Source organism: Hydractinia symbiolongicarpus, chromosome 4, assembly GCF_029227915.1.
Source record: "Hydractinia symbiolongicarpus strain clone_291-10 chromosome 4, HSymV2.1, whole genome shotgun sequence".
Lineage (NCBI taxonomy): Eukaryota > Metazoa > Cnidaria > Hydrozoa > Anthoathecata > Hydractiniidae > Hydractinia > Hydractinia symbiolongicarpus.
This window is the reverse complement of record NC_079878.1, coordinates 7,289,666-7,310,568: the sequence shown is the minus strand read 5'-3', so window position 1 is coordinate 7,310,568 and position 20,903 is coordinate 7,289,666. Positions and strand designations below refer to the sequence as shown.

The 20,903-nt window shown below is 33.8% G+C and overlaps 1 protein-coding gene across 1 annotated transcript; it reads left to right on the top strand.

The window, feature by feature from the left end:
- The first annotated feature begins 1,305 nt into the window (after positions 1–1,305).
- LOC130641026 (protein polyglycylase TTLL10-like) lies at positions 1,306–16,065 on the top strand. The gene is made up of 21 exons (XM_057447657.1): positions 1,306–1,430; positions 1,819–1,963; positions 2,286–2,401; positions 2,487–2,574; positions 2,897–2,984; positions 3,196–3,297; positions 3,874–3,983; positions 4,751–4,886; positions 5,242–5,354; positions 5,760–5,874; positions 6,098–6,207; positions 6,975–7,110; positions 7,466–7,578; positions 7,984–8,098; positions 8,374–8,459; positions 8,972–9,110; positions 10,632–10,803; positions 11,276–11,416; positions 13,227–13,343; positions 13,652–13,745; positions 14,921–16,065. The coding sequence occupies exons 1-21, from the start codon at positions 1,377–1,379 to the stop codon at positions 15,052–15,054; spliced, it is 2,424 nt and encodes an 807-aa protein (XP_057303640.1). The 5' UTR covers positions 1,306–1,376; the 3' UTR covers positions 15,055–16,065.
- The last annotated feature ends 4,838 nt before the right edge of the window (positions 16,066–20,903 follow it).

Genomic DNA, 20,903 nt, shown 5'->3' with positions numbered 1-20,903 from the left:
AAAGAATTAGCGAAGTTTAGTTTATTGGTTGCCTGTAATGTGTAGAGGCTAAAACCCTCATGAGAAAAATGTATAGGATCATGGGTTTTCGACGAACGTATAAGGAAATAAAAGGGTTTGAAAATTTGGCTGATGTCAGCAAAGACCCGCAATCACACAAGGTTTGAAGATTTTTTGATGACGTCATCAACCCGTCCATTCCGAAACGGATTCGTGGACCCAGGTTTGGGAAAATAACCCAAATTGATCCTAGGTGGTCCCTAGTTACCCACGCGGTAAAAAATCATTGACGTCACCACCTCGTTTCCTAGTTATTTGGCCTCAAAGTTTTAGGTGCACTGTGATGGCTTCATTAATTTAGTATAGGATATTGATGTTAAAGTAGTGTTATTTTCGTCGCGCCGTAACGTCAGAAAATTTGACATATTAGAGATGCATTTTTCGGCAACGAAAAGGAAAATGAAGAAATTTGCATGTCACAGACACACAGACACACTTAGCGTATTATTATATAGATAAGTTAAATAAAACTATGTTGCTGGACAAAAAATTTATTTATATAATTGATGTTGTGTTCTTCCTAATAAGAAGAAAACAATAACAATCAAGCTGATAAATGCTTAAAAAATAACTAGCTGAATCCCAAAGTTTTTAGAAATTTGCTTTACTTAATGGATACTATGAGATATCTAAAAATAAAGATAAATAAAAATTTTACTATCAGGCACTGCCTGGTCCTCATAGAAATTGGCTCTTAAGAAGAAAAAAATAACAATCAGGCTAAAAAATGCCTAAAAGTTAAATTTGGTTAATAACAACTAAATTTGGTCATTTTTAACCAACCAACCAACATTTTTGCAATTTTTTCTATCCTTCAATTTTTGTTTCCCATTCATGCATTTTCTATTTTTAAATATTACAAAAACAAAGTGAACATCATATTTTGGATGGTCATACATTTGAAGAAATAACATAATTTGATGCATAAAATTTAAAGTGTACTTAAGCATATACACAAAAGGGAAGCTAGTACAAAATCATTTATTTATGGTTTTTACGCATGTTCATTTGGGGGAATTAATTAAATTTGGTAAAACATGGTCACCAAGTCCATAATTTTGTCAACGTTAACTGTTTTTTCACCGATAAATGTATCATGTGTGAGTATGTAATAATTAGTTCAAGTTCCATTCGTCCATAATAAAAAGCTCCTATGCAGGTTTACTACAAAATATAGATATTGTGTTGGATTGCTTTATGCTTTGCTTTTAACTTCTTATTTGTTCATTTTAATTGCAACCAATGAAGTGTGTCATAACGAACAATTCTGCTCTTTTTCTTTATGTTATTAGTTTTCTTATAGCATCAAATATAAAATGGCTGAAGACTCTTTGCAGGAAGCTTTTGAAAAATTCAGATTAAAAAAGAAGGTAAGTGTTTGTAGAACTTTTTCATTGAAGCAGGAAAGATCATATTAGGTGCTTCTCTGCAGTATATACGTTTTGTAAACTAATATAACTAGTAGATAAAAAACATTAAAATTTTGCAATAGGCCACATCTGTTTAATGTATATTCTAGATGTAATGTTTTTTTATAAAACACGTCTGTTTGTTAATAAATATTTGTCATAAAATAATAGTTAAACAAGACTTTTCTTTTGTAGTAACAGCAACCTTTTTATGAAACCATTCAATAATATAACTTTAAATTTCAAAATTGTCTGCAGGAAGACATATCTTTACATGAAAGTTATGTACGATAGGAGGTCATAGTGACGAAATGTAATTTTTTGTCATTTTCTTACCCTTGATTTTTAGAAAGTTCTAAAACAAATCAGGAAATACAAAGAAGTGAACATTAATCGAACTCTGGAAGAAAAAGCTTTGCTGCGTCAAAAGTTTATCAATCAAGCCAAAAAATACATTGGAGTGCCATATAGTCAAAAACCTCATAGTCCAGAAAGTAAGATAAACATTTATTCGTCTTTGGGCAAAAATAAATCCGCATGAAACAAAGATCTAATTTGCAAAAATAAAAGCACGTGAAAATTAATGTTCTTACACATTCATTTGCATTTTTGGTTACTTCTCATCACTGATGGTGTGGATAATCAATTTCATGTGTTGACAATAATAATTTTCAGCCTGTCCTATATATTCTATTTATTAGTCAATTTTATCATCTTTTGTTGTTTTTTCTATGACATAAAAATGCACATCAACGCTTACAGAGCATTTTTCACAACAAGAAATTGTTGCCATTTTTAGCCTCTTTTTTTCCTCAGGTGAAGAATACAACTCACCATTATTTCTTGACTGCTGTGCATTGGTACGCCAAGTTCTTCTAGATTTGCGAGATGAATTTGGATTTTGCATTGGTCCTTGGAACCAAGCCTACCAGGTTAACCATAATTTAAATCTGGCTATATTCAAAGGTATGGTCAGTAGTTAATAACTTTTATGACTGCTTTTCTTTTTTTTCGTAGTATGATACCCTACCAAATTTAATTAAGAAAGAAGATTTAAAACCTGGTGATTTGGTTTTTATATCAGGAATTTATGTCAACAAGAAATGTAAGTAAATTGTTCACGTAACATGTTGAAACCTGTTTTTAATTACATTTGCTACTTTCTCAAATATGAGTAATAACGCAGGGGAAATTTATCCCAGATTTAACCCAGGGGAAATTTATAGATATCAGTTGGCCGACATGGATAAGCATCTGGACAAAATTACAATAAAACACTTTTTACCTATAACTATACCTCTTTCTTAACGAAACCTGTTTATGCTACTTGTTACTCCAGTGTTATAACGTGGGACCAAACGCCCTGTGGTTTTAACGTATCTAACTTTTTTAATCAAAGTTGAGGAAAAAATATTCTTTTATTATAGCAAAGGTTCATTCACACAATATGGTTCATGTTGAAATATGGGTTGGTGAAGGCGAGAAGACAATTGGTTCTAGATGGAAAGATGGAAAGTAGAAACATTCCATTCATGAGTTTATTTTTGAAATAACTCGTAATGAATTAAACATTGTATTTATTGGTCATTTTTGTTTGCTTTATTAATGTCGAGACTTTTTTATTTTGATTATTTAGGCAGTTGCTAGTCCTGTACAATTTTTAGAGCAAATAGAATAATTATTTAATCTTCTTTTGTACAAAGACACTTGCTACATTCGTGTTTAGAGTTGAAATACACGACTCCTTTCAATTTACCGCCAAAAGTTACCACTCCATGACATACCATTTTAAATCTATTGACACATGGTTAAATGGGATTTGTAGAAGGTTTGTTGGTAAAACATTTTCTTCTTAAGTTAACTTGTGAAATGTTGTTTTAATTAAACTTTTGAATATATATTAACAATTATCTTATTACAATTATATAAATCATTATATAATACCCTTTAACACAAGTTCTAGCTATCATGACTAATTAAAAATACACACCTTTGTTATTTTCTTTCTTCATTGAGAAACTTTTGCTTTAGTATACATTTTTCAGAAATTTGGTCAAGCTAATAAGTCGTTTTCGATTTAAAAGCAACGACGCAGTAACATTTATTGTTAAAAATAAAAGTGAATTAAATACCTTAGGGAAAGAAATTTTGGCAGCAAATAATTTTCTTGACGAAAATGGCGTGAATTTAATTTCGCGGATTTTTTGTCAATTCCGCCAAATCCGCCAATTTTTCTTTTCTACAAAATTCCTTTTTTCAGGTAACATCAACACAAGCTCATTTCTTGATAAAGTAATGTCAAAATTGCCCTAAACTAAAAAACATATGCAAGAAATGAAAAAGATAGGGTGGCCACTTGATTTGAATTTTGTATAACGGAAAAAATTGTAAATTTTACTTATAGCCATTGTGTTGAACATCCATGGACGATTACAAAATACGCTGATCACAACAAACATTCAATATTTGCACAAAGTCAGGATGAGTGTGATGGAGAGGATTCCAAGCAAATATGTGAGTAGTGTTTTGTACCAAACAAATTTGTTTCAGTTTTACTTTAAAATATTCTCAGTGTAAACTGGATGTAAATCGCTTTCTAAGGTAAAAATGTCTTTCAGATTTGCTGTGGGTGTGAAATTATGTTCAGAATAATTTACGGATGTTTGCGCTACCAAGTTATTTTATTTCTTGAATCAAAAAGTACCTTAGTTCACTGAAATTTTGCGTGCATGTTAATTTTACGTCCATCTAGTTTATTGCGCTCATTTCTGAATTTTACAATGTTAGTTTCGGCAACACTAAATACAGAGAGGAATAGAAATAATCGTTAAAATTTGATTTTCAGTTTGTCTTTTCTAAAAAAATGGTTGCGTCGCATCTTTCTCGCAGAGCAGTTTTATTGCTTCATGTTAACAGGCGAATAAAGATGCACGAAATACCGAGGCGGGAAATATGTACGACAGGCGAATTCTTGTTTATTTTTCACGGGCTAACAACTAGTTAATTAAAATACATAAACATGCATTTAGATGCCTGGCAAATTAGTTTCACGCATTTTTTTTATTTCGTAAATACATGTTGCGTTGTTTTAAGCCTAGATTTTTCTTCGCTAAAAATGGTTGTGTGCAAAATAAAGCGAGTTAAAGTACTGATCGACTTACAATAACTTGCAGAACTCTGAACATTTTTGTTACTTGGGGAATTCAGTTTGGCACAAAAATAAACCGAGGCTCGAATAATGTGTAGCAATTTTGATCTTTGTGTTTTAATTTTGAATTTAGATACCAGTGTCCAATCTCCTTCAAATCAAAATAATTTTAACGATGAGCCGCCTGTCGTGAAAGAAAAAGCAAAGAAGCTTTCCATTTTCGCTTATGGAGGAAAGTTTTTTATTGGTGGAAATAATGGTGTTGCTATGTACGTAAGATTCTTAACATTCGAAATAAATAAATAAATTAGGTTCAGGTCCAGCTTCCACATATAGCAAAGATGTTTTAGTTGAATGAAATCTGAAAAACTCAACTTCCCAATTTTATTGGAGTATTTTATATAAGAAATGGTTTAACTGGCAAGATGTCGTAATAAGTAAAAGATTGATTTAAAAGGGAGGTTAGATAACGTATAAAAGAGAACGATTTTATAAAAAAAAATGACTAACAGGATAATTTAGAATGTTTTGATATTGGTACCTTTGAGATTCAAATTCCGTCACTTTTTTAAATCCTTGTTGTTAAAGTATCTCTTTCTCTTATTTACCCATCCTTTCTTTTAGAATTGAGAATCATCTACTTTCATTTGGGCTAACGAGATCAAAAAATCATAGAGATTTCTTCTTGAAATGGGTGGAGATCAAAAACCAGATAAATTATGCAACATTTTTACCGGGTAAAATTAGTTTTTTTTTCACAATTTTATACTTCCTGGAATTATGCAGTAAGTTAATGTTCATGAATGGTGGGTGCAACAAATTCTGAACATGTTGTTGATGTCATGGTAACTAACTGATAACCATCGAAGTTATGCGGGGTCATGTTCTCACGTATGATGAACATGGTTTTGTGCTCACGAAATAAAAGGGGAGAGAAGTGGCTGTCAAACTTTTTGTCTGCAAATTTCCTGGTAAGAAATGAGATCAAACTGTGTGAATAAGATGCTATGGAGTGAAAGAAAAATAACTTTAAAGTATATTCTCTCCCATCGAACCGTGCTTAGTGTCACCTGATTACATGTCAATTTTAGCAAATACTTTATTTTTATCGCTCTATATTTAGTTTGTCTTTCACTTTCTAGGTCAGCAGATTGTGAATCACATACCAGGAATAGGTTGTTTGACGACAAAAACTGGACTGCTAGAAACACTGAGAGACTACGACAAGTTTATGAAAGGAAAAGTAACGAAATCAAGGTTTTTTTATTTTATTTTCGTCGTGTGTTAGTAGAAATAAATGTTTTGGGTGCCATAACTTTTTCGAAATTCAAACATGTATGCTTCATTACTTGGTTGTGTAATATCTCGATTTGATTTTCGTTAGGGTTAACTAAAAAACATATGCAAGAAATGAAAAAGATAGGGTGGCCACTTGATTTGAATTTTGTATAACGGAAAAAATTGTAAATTTTACTTATAGCCATTGTGTTGAACATCCATGGACGATTACAAAATACGCTGATCACAACAAACATTCAATATTTGCACAAAGTCAGGATGAGTGTGATGGAGAGGATTCCAAGCAAATATGTGAGTAGTGTTTTGTACCAAACAAATTTGTTTCAGTTTTACTTTAAAATATTCTCAGTGTAAACTGGATGTAAATCGCTTTCTAAGGTAAAAATGTCTTTCAGATTTGCTGTGGGTGTGAAATTATGTTCAGAATAATTTACGGATGTTTGCGCTACCAAGTTATTTTATTTCTTGAATCAAAAAGTACCTTAGTTCACTGAAATTTTGCGTGCATGTTAATTTTACGTCCATCTAGTTTATTGCGCTCATTTCTGAATTTTACAATGTTAGTTTCGGCAACACTAAATACAGAGAGGAATAGAAATAATCGTTAAAATTTGATTTTCAGTTTGTCTTTTCTAAAAAAATGGTTGCGTCGCATCTTTCTCGCAGAGCAGTTTTATTGCTTCATGTTAACAGGCGAATAAAGATGCACGAAATACCGAGGCGGGAAATATGTACGACAGGCGAATTCTTGTTTATTTTTCACGGGCTAACAACTAGTTAATTAAAATACATAAACATGCATTTAGATGCCTGGCAAATTAGTTTCACGCATTTTTTTTATTTCGTAAATACATGTTGCGTTGTTTTAAGCCTAGATTTTTCTTCGCTAAAAATGGTTGTGTGCAAAATAAAGCGAGTTAAAGTACTGATCGACTTACAATAACTTGCAGAACTCTGAACATTTTTGTTACTTGGGGAATTCAGTTTGGCACAAAAATAAACCGAGGCTCGAATAATGTGTAGCAATTTTGATCTTTGTGTTTTAATTTTGAATTTAGATACCAGTGTCCAATCTCCTTCAAATCAAAATAATTTTAACGATGAGCCGCCTGTCGTGAAAGAAAAAGCAAAGAAGCTTTCCATTTTCGCTTATGGAGGAAAGTTTTTTATTGGTGGAAATAATGGTGTTGCTATGTACGTAAGATTCTTAACATTCGAAATAAATAAATAAATTAGGTTCAGGTCCAGCTTCCACATATAGCAAAGATGTTTTAGTTGAATGAAATCTGAAAAACTCAACTTCCCAATTTTATTGGAGTATTTTATATAAGAAATGGTTTAACTGGCAAGATGTCGTAATAAGTAAAAGATTGATTTAAAAGGGAGGTTAGATAACGTATAAAAGAGAACGATTTTATAAAAAAAAATGACTAACAGGATAATTTAGAATGTTTTGATATTGGTACCTTTGAGATTCAAATTCCGTCACTTTTTTAAATCCTTGTTGTTAAAGTATCTCTTTCTCTTATTTACCCATCCTTTCTTTTAGAATTGAGAATCATCTACTTTCATTTGGGCTAACGAGATCAAAAAATCATAGAGATTTCTTCTTGAAATGGGTGGAGATCAAAAACCAGATAAATTATGCAACATTTTTACCGGGTAAAATTAGTTTTTTTTTCACAATTTTATACTTCCTGGAATTATGCAGTAAGTTAATGTTCATGAATGGTGGGTGCAACAAATTCTGAACATGTTGTTGATGTCATGGTAACTAACTGATAACCATCGAAGTTATGCGGGGTCATGTTCTCACGTATGATGAACATGGTTTTGTGCTCACGAAATAAAAGGGGAGAGAAGTGGCTGTCAAACTTTTTGTCTGCAAATTTCCTGGTAAGAAATGAGATCAAACTGTGTGAATAAGATGCTATGGAGTGAAAGAAAAATAACTTTAAAGTATATTCTCTCCCATCGAACCGTGCTTAGTGTCACCTGATTACATGTCAATTTTAGCAAATACTTTATTTTTATCGCTCTATATTTAGTTTGTCTTTCACTTTCTAGGTCAGCAGATTGTGAATCACATACCAGGAATAGGTTGTTTGACGACAAAAACTGGACTGCTAGAAACACTGAGAGACTACGACAAGTTTATGAAAGGAAAAGTAACGAAATCAAGGTTTTTTTATTTTATTTTCGTCGTGTGTTAGTAGAAATAAATGTTTTGGGTGCCATAACTTTTTCGAAATTCAAACATGTATGCTTCATTACTTGGTTGTGTAATATCTCGATTTGATTTTCGCTTCTATGCCTTGGCAGAACGGGCATTATTCTCAATCGTCAACTGTTTCAAGGATATTTCTTTGCATCTTTGTATTTCTGATGGTGCATAAAATCATGTATAACGATGGAATATATGGAATCCTGGGAATGCCTTCACTGTTTTTTTTTTAGGGAGAAAGCGTTGAAGGTTGGCGACTTTTTCAGTGAGACATACTTCTTGAATGAAGAAAAGTCAAAGTTTGTAAAAGCTTTCAGATGCAAGTATTTTTTCCTACACTTCTAAAAAACACAGTATTGCTTGATTTTCGAAAAAGTATTTTGTCTTGCTGACCCATTGGAAATTTTGTCACCACTTTATCTGACACGACAGTCGTGTTACATGTTGCACGATAAATATTCTTCAGAAACACGTTTTTTGTGGGTCGGACGACTGCTCTGCAACTTTTTATTCTGCTTTTTATTTCATGTAATTTTGATTTCAAGTTTTTTCCCGCAAAATGTTTGTAAACAAAATTCACAACATGCATGATGGTTACAAGACCGTCGCGCAACGAAACATTTGACGACAGTTGCAACACCTTTTTTAATGTAAACTAAGCTCAGATAAGTAAAAGAGCAAACAAGTGAATAAATAAATATATTTTTATATCTGAAAAAATAAGAATCAGAATTAGCAAGTAAGAAAGCGAAGTGAATAAATATTTCGTATTTTACATAACTCGCATACTTCGATCACATACTGTGACCGGTCCTAATGTTTTCCATGTAGCCGGTGATATATGGATATATAAGCCATCAGGAAGAAATCAAGGGAAAGGAATCTTTCTTGTGGATCAAACAAATGGATTGCTGAAAGACAATACTAAACAGAAAGACTTTAAAAAGCAGAGAGAAGGCATCATACAAAGGTGAAGCAAAAAGTTAAACACATTTCCTGTTTGTTGTTGGTTGTGGTAATTTGTTTATTTTGTTGGTTAAATCTATATAGTTGCGAAATTTAATTTTGCGATTTTGTAACCTCCTTGAAAATTAGGTTCCGCAAAATCGCACTTTTCAGAGCAAATGGCAAAAATAAGTTCTGGAAAACTAGGTTGCAAAAAAGGTCCTCAAATTTTTTGCGAAAATCTGAATGGCAAAAAATATTTAAAAATTCTTGAAGGTGATGAGGAAGACGATGCCGTTTAAAAAACTATTCAATCACGATGACGCCATGGTTTGGTTTCGGATCGAGCTTATGTTTTTTGACTTTTTTTAACACTGGTTTTAGACAATCGCCTTTAATTTATCCGGATCTCTGTTTACATTTTTGTCTAAAGTGGCTTTCAATTTTTTGATAAGGAAAAGGAGAAGGCTAAATAAAATCGTGTATTTCAAGAGGCTGAGTAGCTAAATTATTTAATAACAAGTTTGTCTGTGGAAAAAACACGGGTTTGCGGTCCTCAGATTTCATCAGTCGTACATATTTTTGCCCAAATGCCGTTAAACAAAATAAAACATGGTGTGTTGTGAAATGAGAACGGCTTATCCGCTATAAAACATTATACATCGTTTATGCGTGGAGTACAGAACCTTCATGCCTTTTTTAACCCTGTTTCAAGGGTATTTTGTCTTTATAATGAACGTCTACGTGGTCAATAAATTATGACGAGAATGTCCTTTTGTACTAATTTTTGTCAATCCGTAATCATTACACCAATACAACATTCGCGGCCCATTTTGAATTTAATGCGTATTTAGCGGCCTAGGGCAAAATCGGTTGAAGAAACGGCATATACTCATATACTACTTAAGGCATATCCGCTGTATCATCGCTGTTACTAGGACAGAAATGCTTGTTAATACGTACTGTGTCTTCTTGTTTTATTTTATGTTGGTTCTTAATGAGATATTTTTTGTTTTTAAAAGAAAAAAACGCAATATTCAAAGTGGAAAGGTTTTTATTCCATTCACAACATAAGTTTGACATTTTGTTAATGAGAACTTTCAATCGCGAAAATATTTGTATTTGCAAAACTTACCGCAAAAAAAAACATTTTTCCCTCCAGATACCCACGTACCAAAGATTTGGGTAAATACTTTTTTTTTAAATAGTAAAAACTTTATATCTCATGCATCCAAACGCTTTTCTTTACATTGGACTGTGCTATAGGGATAAAGAATTTTTACCAATTAAAAGTAAAACCTTTCCTTGGATATTTTTTAGCGAGTCCTATAATTGTGATCGCTTTCCGTTATAGCAGGCAACTGCTATACTGATGCTTAGCGAGGTATTGGTGCTAACTCAGGCCACGACAAATATAATCCACGTGTCAAAATCAATGAAATTTACACAATTTCCGAATTAGTTTGGACACAGGAACTCTTTTGTGAAGATAATACGACGAAAATAAATTACAAATAGGTCATTTAGATCTTTTTCTCGTTTTTAGGTACATCATGAATCCGCTATTAATAAACGGATACAAATTTGATGTCCGTGTTTATATGCTGATCGCTTGTTCGCAACCATATCTTGTTTACTATCACCATGGTTACGTTCGTTTGTCTTGTGTACCGTATTCAAACGACACGTTAGATATTCATGCACACCTCACAAATCAGGTAATGTACCACGTTGGATGGGTGAGCTGTTGATATCATACTTGTACATGTGTCTTTAATAAGATCATTTTTTGAGCTTAGTTTTATACCTAATCATGTTCATGACTCATTCTGCATTAGACACTCACATTTTGTTTTGTCAATGCTCACAGACGAAGTTAGGATCTTAGATTTTTTAGTCATGTCCAGAAACTAAAACCATACTACTTTTGCTGACACCCAACCCATTTTTACGATTTTTTGTACTTGGTCTGTCACGTTGACTGCTCTATAATGCAGACAGCACTATTTCACTCCTTATAACAAGAGATATACAGTATGCAGATAGGGCGTAGTAGAAGAATGGTAAAGTAACGTCAATAACAAAAACAACAACAGTAACAACAGAACGGCAAAACTAGGTGTTGATGTAAAATATTTAGCAAATAACAGACGTCTAATTCGGTTTATGACAAATCAATTTAATTTTTAGTACGTGCAAAAGAAACATCCGTCATATTCAGAAAAGAAGGAAGATACTGTGTTGAGTTTCGACCAGTTAAATGACTACATCAACACACACGTTCAAAAAGAAAAGAAGCTACAGACGGACTGGGTTTACAATGTTTTTACTGTAAGTTAAAACGACCACGAAACAGAGTAATGATAGCCATAGTTACTTACATGCGTATAAATCACAGTGTGGCTAGTATTATGCTTATATGGAAGAGGGGGGGGGGTTGAGACATATGTAAACAGTGACCATTAGTGGCAGAAAAAGCAATAAGTACAGAATTGCGGTTGTTTTTAACCCCTCCTCCTTGAAACAATGTTGGAGAGCCATAGCAGCAAACTTCTGTCTTTAAAAAACCTGAGCACAACGTTGTCTGAGGGGTTAGGGGGGATGGGGGGGGGGGGGGGGTTGTGTGAAAGGATTTTGAAAAGTGTCTTAACACGTTTGGGTAAAATTATGGGTCTCTCACTTCCATGATAAATGCACAAAATCCTCTTCTATGGCGGTTGTACATATTTCAATTGAACAGAGTGTTTTTCCCACGTTTTTTTACAAAACAACGCTCTCTATTTTTAAACTTTGCTTAAAAAGACTTAAAATAAAAAAATTGTCACCGGACGAAATTTTGTAACACAATCATCTTTAAATTTTTGCCGCAAAAGTGTTTCGCGGTTAAATCTTTTGAAAAATCATCTTGGCTATTTGTTAGTTACGGAGGTAATTGGAGGAACAAAATTAATCAATTAAATCACATTATCTCTATAATAATAGCCGTCGTCTGTCTGTCTCTGCGCGGACCCCCCGCTGAGTTAGAAAATCGTGCTACGGAAACACGAATATCAAATGCGAAATATTTTTATCCCCTTTGTTGCCACGGGTAAACTTAAAGGACGGGCGACCCCGTGGATTTTTCCACGTGCTAACGACTAGTCTCTATAATAATAGCCGTCGTCTGTCTGTCTCTGCGCGGACCCCCCCGCTGAGTTAGAAAATGATGTTACGGAAACACGAATATCAAATGCGATATATTTTTATTCACTTTGTTACAACGGGTTAATTTAAAGGACGGCGACCCCGTGGATTTTTCCACGGGCTAACGACTAGTCTCTATAATAATAGCCGTATTCTGTCTGTCTCTGCGCAAGATGGCACCTCAAGTAGCGAGACATCGCAATGCGGTATATAAAGGACGGGCGACCCCGTGGGTTTTTCCAAAGGTTAACGATTAGTTTAATATAATTACCTTTTTACGGGCCTGAATGGAAATAAGGGATTAAGTAAAATCTTTCGTTTTTCACTTTTTCTAAATGTTCGCTTTCTGAGGTGTGGGTTACCACATTTCTGAAGTTGATAGGAAATACTTTTGATAAAATATGAGTATTTCTGTTCTAGTTATGATTTCTTTTACCTGTCTTCCTGTCCAACCAGGCTTTCGGGCTATATTCTACTGTCCATAATCCATTCATTATCCATTCTAAAATATGATTATTTTTCCAAGTATGGTCCACAATCTCATTTTTGTCTGTATCACCATTACGCACGGGGTTTTTATGTTCCTGTTCACGTTGTCTAAACATTCGTTTCCATTCGACGACATAAAGACATCGCTGTCTTTAACGAATAACTAGTTTTTATTTATTTTCTTTGCACCATTTTTTTTGTAAGGGTTTTAAATTATGCCTTAAAACACTTATTGTTTCAAGGGCGTGCTTACGATTACATTAATTTATTTTTTTATTTCGAATTCTACTTTTATGAATTAAAATTGTCCCTATTTTTGTGTAAATTAAGAAGAAACATCAAAGAATTGCGGCCTAATTATATCTCTAAACTTCATGTTTTTAACGAACGGTATCTCCTTTACTACGAGTGGTTTGAAAACACGCAACATCAATTAGATTTGTAAATCGTAATCTTTTTTTGTTTTCAGCCAACTATGAAAGAAATTATGCTGCTTTGTTTTCACGCTTCGAAAAATAAAATTCAACAAACCCAGGGCATGTTTGAACTTTTGGGGTTCGATTTCATGGTGGACGAGAACATGAAGGTAAAAGATCTTAAGAGTTTATTTCAACGTTGTTTGAACAAGTAAGACCTTTTAACAAGAAACACAAAATACCCAATCAAAATGCACACAAAGATCCAAGTCTTCTTGAGTTTTTCCGACAGTTGAGAAATTTGCTTGGTACAGGGGCGTCTCTTATTCATATTTCTTGCCGAAGATATTGATTGGCTGTTACCTGTAACTTGTCACTTTTATTGATTTCCAATTTCTCACGTGCAGACTTTTTGTGTCAATATTTTGTTTTTTTCTGGAAAGTTACAGTTGTGAAGACTAAGCTTGTTGTTATATAGGTTTGGTTGATCGAGGTAAATATCAATCCGGCGCTTCATACAAATTGTAAAGTACTAAAGGAAGTTATACCAGGCGTGGTGAACGAGACGCTAGGTTTGTATACTCTATACTCATTCAATTGCAGTTTCATAGTTTTGCTGTCTTCATTCATTTCGTTTTTACACTCGGAGTTAGGGGTAAGGGGGGCCAGTAAAGTACCTGGTGCTAATAAGTGCGCACTAAAATTGAGAAATCTGGCCTTGTATACAAATCCTCTGGTCTTGTATACAAATCCTCTGGTCTCCATTGTATTCACTTGTTGGTATGTACACAACAAAAAGCAATTAATTTTTTTATCACAATCTATATTAAAATTTGGAATAGTCACATTTTTCTAAAATCAAATTTTATGGACAAAAAAAGGTTATGCATAATTGAAGATGTTGTCGATATTTTGCGACCTAACCCTTCACCAATAAAGACTTTGAAATTAAAATTGATGGATATTTTTTCCTTTTCAAAATATTCACATTTTGCGAATAGTTCCATTAATAGAAATTCAGGTTAGATAATTTCTGGAATCGTAGAATTGACCGTGCTACAGACACACAAAATGCGATATATGAAGGACGGGCTACCAGTATTTATTTATTTTCTAAAAAACCATTTTATTATTTCAAATATTTAACCTAAACTTTTAATATTTATTCAATCTATATTATGAGGCGTCTATCACGCAAAAATGGTACCGCAAGTAGCAGTGACTTTTTTGAGCCACGAAGTCCTTGAAAAAGCGGGGGTTCGATTTATTTTATGTGTTGTATGTTGGTATGGTGTTTGTATTTTATTCATTAATTAAAAACAACTAGTCGGTGGCCTGTGGATAAATCCACGGATCGCTCGTCCTTTGTTTACCGCATTCCGTGTGTGTCGCTATTGTGGTTATCATTTTGCGTGACAGACAGACGTATTCTGTTACAATAATATAGATAGTTATAGTAACATTTTTAAAAAATGAATTTGTTATCAAACACAAAAAACAAAATTTAAAAATCATAAAATTTCACTAACGCTATTTTAATTATAAAACCCCGTACGATTTGTTATAAGTTCTGTTGTCAAGAGTAGTAATATTAATTATACTAGTCAGTTGCCTGTGCAAAATTCACGCGAATCCGTCTGTTACAGCAAAATCGATGAAATTATATCGCATAATGTTATCTTGTATCTTGAAGATTGACCCGGTTTTGGCCCACAAACTATTACAGAGATTTTTAATATTAATTTAGATATTGTTTTGGAGGTGTTCCAAAAGAAGAAGTCAAGGGGAAAACTTGATGTATTGCAAAGTGTTAAAAATTTCGAATCCATTTATAACGGTCTTACTGGGTTTCAATTTAAAAAGGAAGACAGTGTCAGTTGAGACCTGGGTATGTACGAGTAGATGTATGGTTGTTATCACACAACAAATAATGCAATTTAAATGAAAACATTACTTCTAAAGAACGGATGTGGTCCACTTCTCTAAGAATGTCTGAAAATTTAATAATACGTTTATGTTAAAATATACACTTTTTTGTGAGAATTCTTTTATAAGAATCATCAAAGCTGAATTTTCAAAATTTTAGGAATATTCTAGGAATAATACTGAGGCTCGATTATCAGCCCCCTTTTCTGTAAAATTTAAATTTTCGATTTCATATTTATTTTTACAATTTATAGACACAACAATTCGATAATGTTGAATCTTAAATAACATCAAAAAACATCAAAAATTTATAACTACAAAAAACATGCAATTTCGGAAACGTGTATTTTGTTAAACTCTCTAGCATCTTGTTTTTTTTAACCTGGACACGGATTCCGGCTTCAAAGTTAAAGTGGTTTTGATATTTATTCTGTTAGGTTTACTTACTTAAAAATACGTCATACGACGACCATATTTTTAGTTAAAAATTAACCTAAAAGTCAGTGCACAAAAATTGTCTCAACTCGCGAAGTTTTCTTTGGAGGTCTGCTTATGAAGCATTTTAGATTCGAGAGATGAAGTAAATTGTCCTTTTTTGACCGGTAACCATTTAATTATTTATTGACGCTTGCGCGAAACCTACAAAATAATCCTGGCGATAAGAAATAAGTGTGGCTTCGCATGTACTGTGTTATTGAGATCCAAAGGGAGCAAAGTGCTTTGTTTGTAGGAAAACTGAACTCCACATAAACAGCTCATTTTCATTCGTAATAAATTTAAAATGCGAAAAACAAAAAGTAATCGAATAAGAACCAGAGAAAAAAAATAGGGTATGCGAAACCCGACAACTGTGTAGTGAAAGAATTGTTGACTATTATTCTTTTTTATATCAAATATTGGACGTAAAATAATTTATTTTTTTATTTGTATATATTTTTATATAGAAATAAAGTTGAATGTATTTCAGTTCGGTAATCCTTCAATTTAACCCATTGATTATGATGTTTATGAGATGTCTTTAAAATGCAATTACATTTCTATAAGTTTATATACTTTATACTGCGTGCTCTAACATTCCTTATTGGCTTATAAACGTCAGTAGTATCCATTCCAAAGCAAAATCAATTAGTTACACTGTACAGAAAAAAGAATATGCGGTCAGTTTTTTATCTATTCTCAGCCGTCGTCTTTCTACTTTTGTGGTTCCGGCTTTTTAAAGCTTTTCCTGCCATGCACCATTGCACAGAGGAGCTTTTACATAGAAAATATTAGCAATGACCTTATTTAGTGGTCTTGCATTTAAGAGTTTATTACACAAGTTTTTATTACACAAATCTGGACAGCACCACATGCTTACATCTAATTTTTATGTTACTCTTTTTCGACAAATGGCAATGTAAAAACTTCAACTGGCAGATACCAACAGTTCGCAAACAAATAATGATAAAATATTTCAGGCGTATCCAGAAAGAAAATTGTAGTTAAATCTATTTCAAATTAAAACAACTTAGCAATCTTAAGATGTAACAGATAACGGAGAGGTAGGATGGACTAAAAAGTACACGATAAAATTGTGGCTACACTCGTTGGCTTAAGAGTGACAGCAAGTCAACAGTACTTGTACAATTCTGCTCATAATTTTCTTTGAAATGAGTACTGTTAGCTTGTTCTGGAAATTGACGAATGACATCAACAAGACAATACTTCGCAGTCGCTAGGCTGCGAAGACTCCCTTTTTACACAGGGAAAATAAGGAGTCTTTAAGATACAGTAATGCTCCGCAGCATTTTTGAATTACAGTGGTACTATTTACGTTGAGGAAAAAGCGGGTGCTAATTTAGGGGGTACGACTGTGCTGAGCATAAATTGGTACTGTTGAACACTTTTGGCCTAACCAAATGCCCAGAGAGCATAAGTCCAGTTGCGAACATTGTTTATATGTGAAAATTTGCCATATGCGAACATTAACCATGTGTTAATATTTCCCAATTTTAAACATTTTGCACATACAGCCATTTTCTATCCGCAAACACTTCCCACCCGCGATCATTACCCATCTGCAAACATTATACATCTGTGAACATTCTCCATCTGCAAACATTATACATCTGGGAACATTCTCCATCTGCAAATATTATACATATGTGAACATTCTCCATCTGCAAACATTCTCCATCTGTGAACATCCTCCATCTGCAAACATTATTCATCTGCAAACATTCCCCATCTGCCAACATTGTTCATCTGCAAACATTCTCCATCTGCAAACATTTTCATCAGCGAACATTTTCGATATGCGAACATTCTCTATGGTGGCCGAGAGCTCCATACATATATGATGAACTATCAATCCATAATATGAAAAAAGCTTGTTATGAACACTTTTTTTCTAGCATCCAATTAGAAGATATGGTGTGTGACAAATCAGCCTCATAAAATGGATCATCTTGTTAAAAATTATCTCATGTTCCCAACTTTCAAAAATTGCATATTAGGTTTATAAAAAGCAGAAGTGGTTTGGAGCAAGTTAATGGAAAATTCTCCATTCGAGTCTGGAAATAAACTAATCTCAACATCGTTACCAGATAAACCCTGTAATAAAGAGAATAGATCTAAAAGTACAAAGCCAACCTTTGCAGCACCCAAAAGTAATAATTGAAGTAGCCAAAGTTGATTTGGCGTCCATGCCTTGGTGTCCATTAATTAAACAGAAGTATTTTTTTGAAAAAGAACGATTTGCTAACAGTGGATTTCGTTCTGTTTAATCCTTTAGGAATATGCTGCTCGCCTTGAATTTTTTCTTTGTTTTTCTTTTTTTAACTCACAAAGCGTCATTTCTGACGTTCGGAGAATAGTTGGAAACATAGTTTCCATTTAGTCCTGGATGAGAATTGTCGATTCAATGTCCATTTATGTTTTGGGCGCAGGCGCAGAAGAGGATATCAAAAGAGTGTACACGTGTGTTAAAGTCGGTTTGATCAGTTGCAACAAGGGATCAACACACTTTAATCATATTATCTCTGAACCATTATTACCTATGCAATAATAAGCATTCTGTGATTAAGAAAATTGGAGAAGAAAAGCTTTATTTTTTATCTTATTTTGTTATCCTATAAGCTTAAATTGTCAATGAACAAGATTAATCCGACGATATCATCACCAAGGGGATGAAGTCATTCAATGAAACATTTATTTTTGCGTCATCATCTCCATTAAGGTTTTTTCTTTAAAAGATAGCTCATTAAAGCACTTCTGTTTGACTATGGAGGCTAAAAGTTTTTATACCAGAGGGAAAAACAATCATTTAAAAATGGTTCCAATCGCAAAATCATCATAGCTATGAACCACCTGCCTTGCTTTGATGAAAAGGGAATATATTAGGAAAATGCGTATAATATATACAAACATGCTGCAAGCCGAAGTCTCCTTTCGCATCTGAACCGAATACATACACAGAATCATTGTGTATTTACCGTATGTGTTTTTATTGTATACTCTCCATAGCACGAAAGACGTTAAAGAAACTTTTTTTCACACAAAAATGAGTTGTCAGTTCAATTAGGCTATTTTAACAACGAAATCTTAGGGGTGATTTTACACTACTTTGCACTCTCACGTCTTTTAATCTTAACTGTGCTTAGAATATGCTATATAATATATCAGGATGATTTTTGCCCATAATTCTCGCATGTATTAGCATTTCAATCATTTACCCAAGATACTGTCCCGTTTCCAGTGGTACTGCTATCGGCCAGGGTCCTGCAAAGGGTGTCCTAGTGCATTTAAAGGTTCCATTTAAGCTAAGAAAGCCGTGCAAGCACAGCAATCGCTTAACTAGACAACCCTATTAGATTCTTAGTTATTCTTATTAAAAAAACGTAAAAGACAAAAAAGGTACGAAATTTCATTTTAAATTTTTAGTTGCTTCCAAGTTTTTTGATGATTATTCCCAACTGGTCAAGTTTTTCAGGTTGCGACAGAAGGGGGGGGGGGGGGGGGGGTAAAATGATGTTCTTTTAAAGAAATTACATTAGAAAACTGCATTGTAGGCTCTAAATTTGAAAATTTCTTTCCCCGGAAAATTCATGGTTTGACTTCGCAAAGCCGCAAGTTTAAGTCCCCTAAGAAATTACCTCTTTCAGCACTGATAACGTGTTTTGGGTATTGCTTAGAAGAAGGACCACATATTCAAAACACACATCCTTATCATTAATTTTGTTACATTTTAAGAAATCACCACCTCAAAACAAGCCTACAAGACAATAAAACTAAAAAAGTCTGTTTACTTTTCAAACGCGGTCTTATCCAATCTTTTTTAGCATGCGGTGTTTGCAAATAAATTTGCGTTTGGAATAAACTCGATTACCACATGTGTGATAGATGTATTTATTGTAACATCTTCTTCTGAAGCAAAACTCGGAGGTCTTACAGACACGATGTCCACATATCTCTCTACCTTTTTGGTAGCATCTTCCACGATGACAGAAGTATATTCTTCGGTTGCATACACGAAAGCCACATCGCTGGTACCGCCGTTTTAGATAACATCTGCGTCTGAAACAAAAATGTGTACGAATGTCGCAAAAGACGTTTCCGCACTTCTGATGCGATCGTGGAACACATCTCCGCCCGGAACAAACATGGGTACGTCGGTAACAAACTCTGTTGCTACATTTTTGATACAGTCGTTTTAGATAACATCTTCGCCTGAAACAAAAGTGTGTACGAATGTTGCAAAAGCTGTTGCCGCACCTTTGATGCCATCGTGGAACACATCTCCTCCGGGAACAAACATGGGTACGTCGGTAACATACTCTGTAGCCACATTTTTGATACAGTCGTTTTAGGTAACATCTTCGTCTAAAACAAAAGTGTGTACGAATGTTGCAAAAGCTGTTGCCGCACCTTTGATGCCATCGTGGAACACATCTCCCCCTAATACAACGATGAATACGTCGGTTACACACACGATACCCACATCTTATGTACAGTCTCTTATTGTAGCATGTTCCGCGGAAGCAGAAATGAGTGTAGATGTTGCAGACATTGTAACGACCGCAAATTCGGAACCGTTGTTTGGAGTAACATTTTCTTCTGAAGCAAAAGCTGGTACGTCTGTGGCACAAGCGGCGACCACATCGTTGGTACTGGGAACGCCGATAGCATTTTCCTCTGAAACAGATATGTTTATAACGGTGACAAACACGGTAGCCACACACCCGGTACCATCTTATCGCGAACACTCTTTTGTGACAGAAATGAGTATTGACGTTGTAGAGGCGTCTTCCGCAAATTCGATACATTCTTCTTCTGTATAATTTGTTGCGGAAGCAAAACTTTGTTCGGGGATTGTATGACTTAAAGCCACCTATGAACAAAATAGAAACATATTGTTAATAGGAAATTACAGAAGTTAAATATACGATGCTTTTCATTAAAGAATCCAGCTTAAAGCGTTTAAATTTCGGCGCTCGAAACAATCAATTTCCATTACATTTATGATGGCACTGCTTTTTTATATTTTTATTGGTTGTTAAAAAATTTGTTGTTGAGGTGACACACATTATGTTGAGTAAATATTGAAGAACAACTTTACGTGAAAAATTCTCAATATCCTTGAATTACGAGAAAAGCCAGTACAAAGTCTTACATGTTCTGATGTGGTCATTCACTTGCAATACTTTACTTTCATCGTTTTCATCATTTTGCTTAACATTCGCTACAACTGCCAGAACACTGAAGCAACAAAACACTGCGAGGATGTAGAGTTTCATCCTGAATACCTAAAAATATAATTATGCAAG

Coding starts and splice junctions, on each gene's coding strand:
- LOC130641026 (XM_057447657.1), top strand. CDS start 1,377: ATGGCTGAAGACTCTTTGCAGGAAGCTTTTGAAAAATTCAGATTAAAA. Junction 1,964..2,285: donor AAAACCTCATAGTCCAGAAA/GTAAGATAAACA, acceptor TTTTTTCCTCAG/GTGAAGAATACAACTCACCA. Junction 3,984..4,750: donor AGAGGATTCCAAGCAAATAT/GTGAGTAGTGTT, acceptor TTTTGAATTTAG/ATACCAGTGTCCAATCTCCT.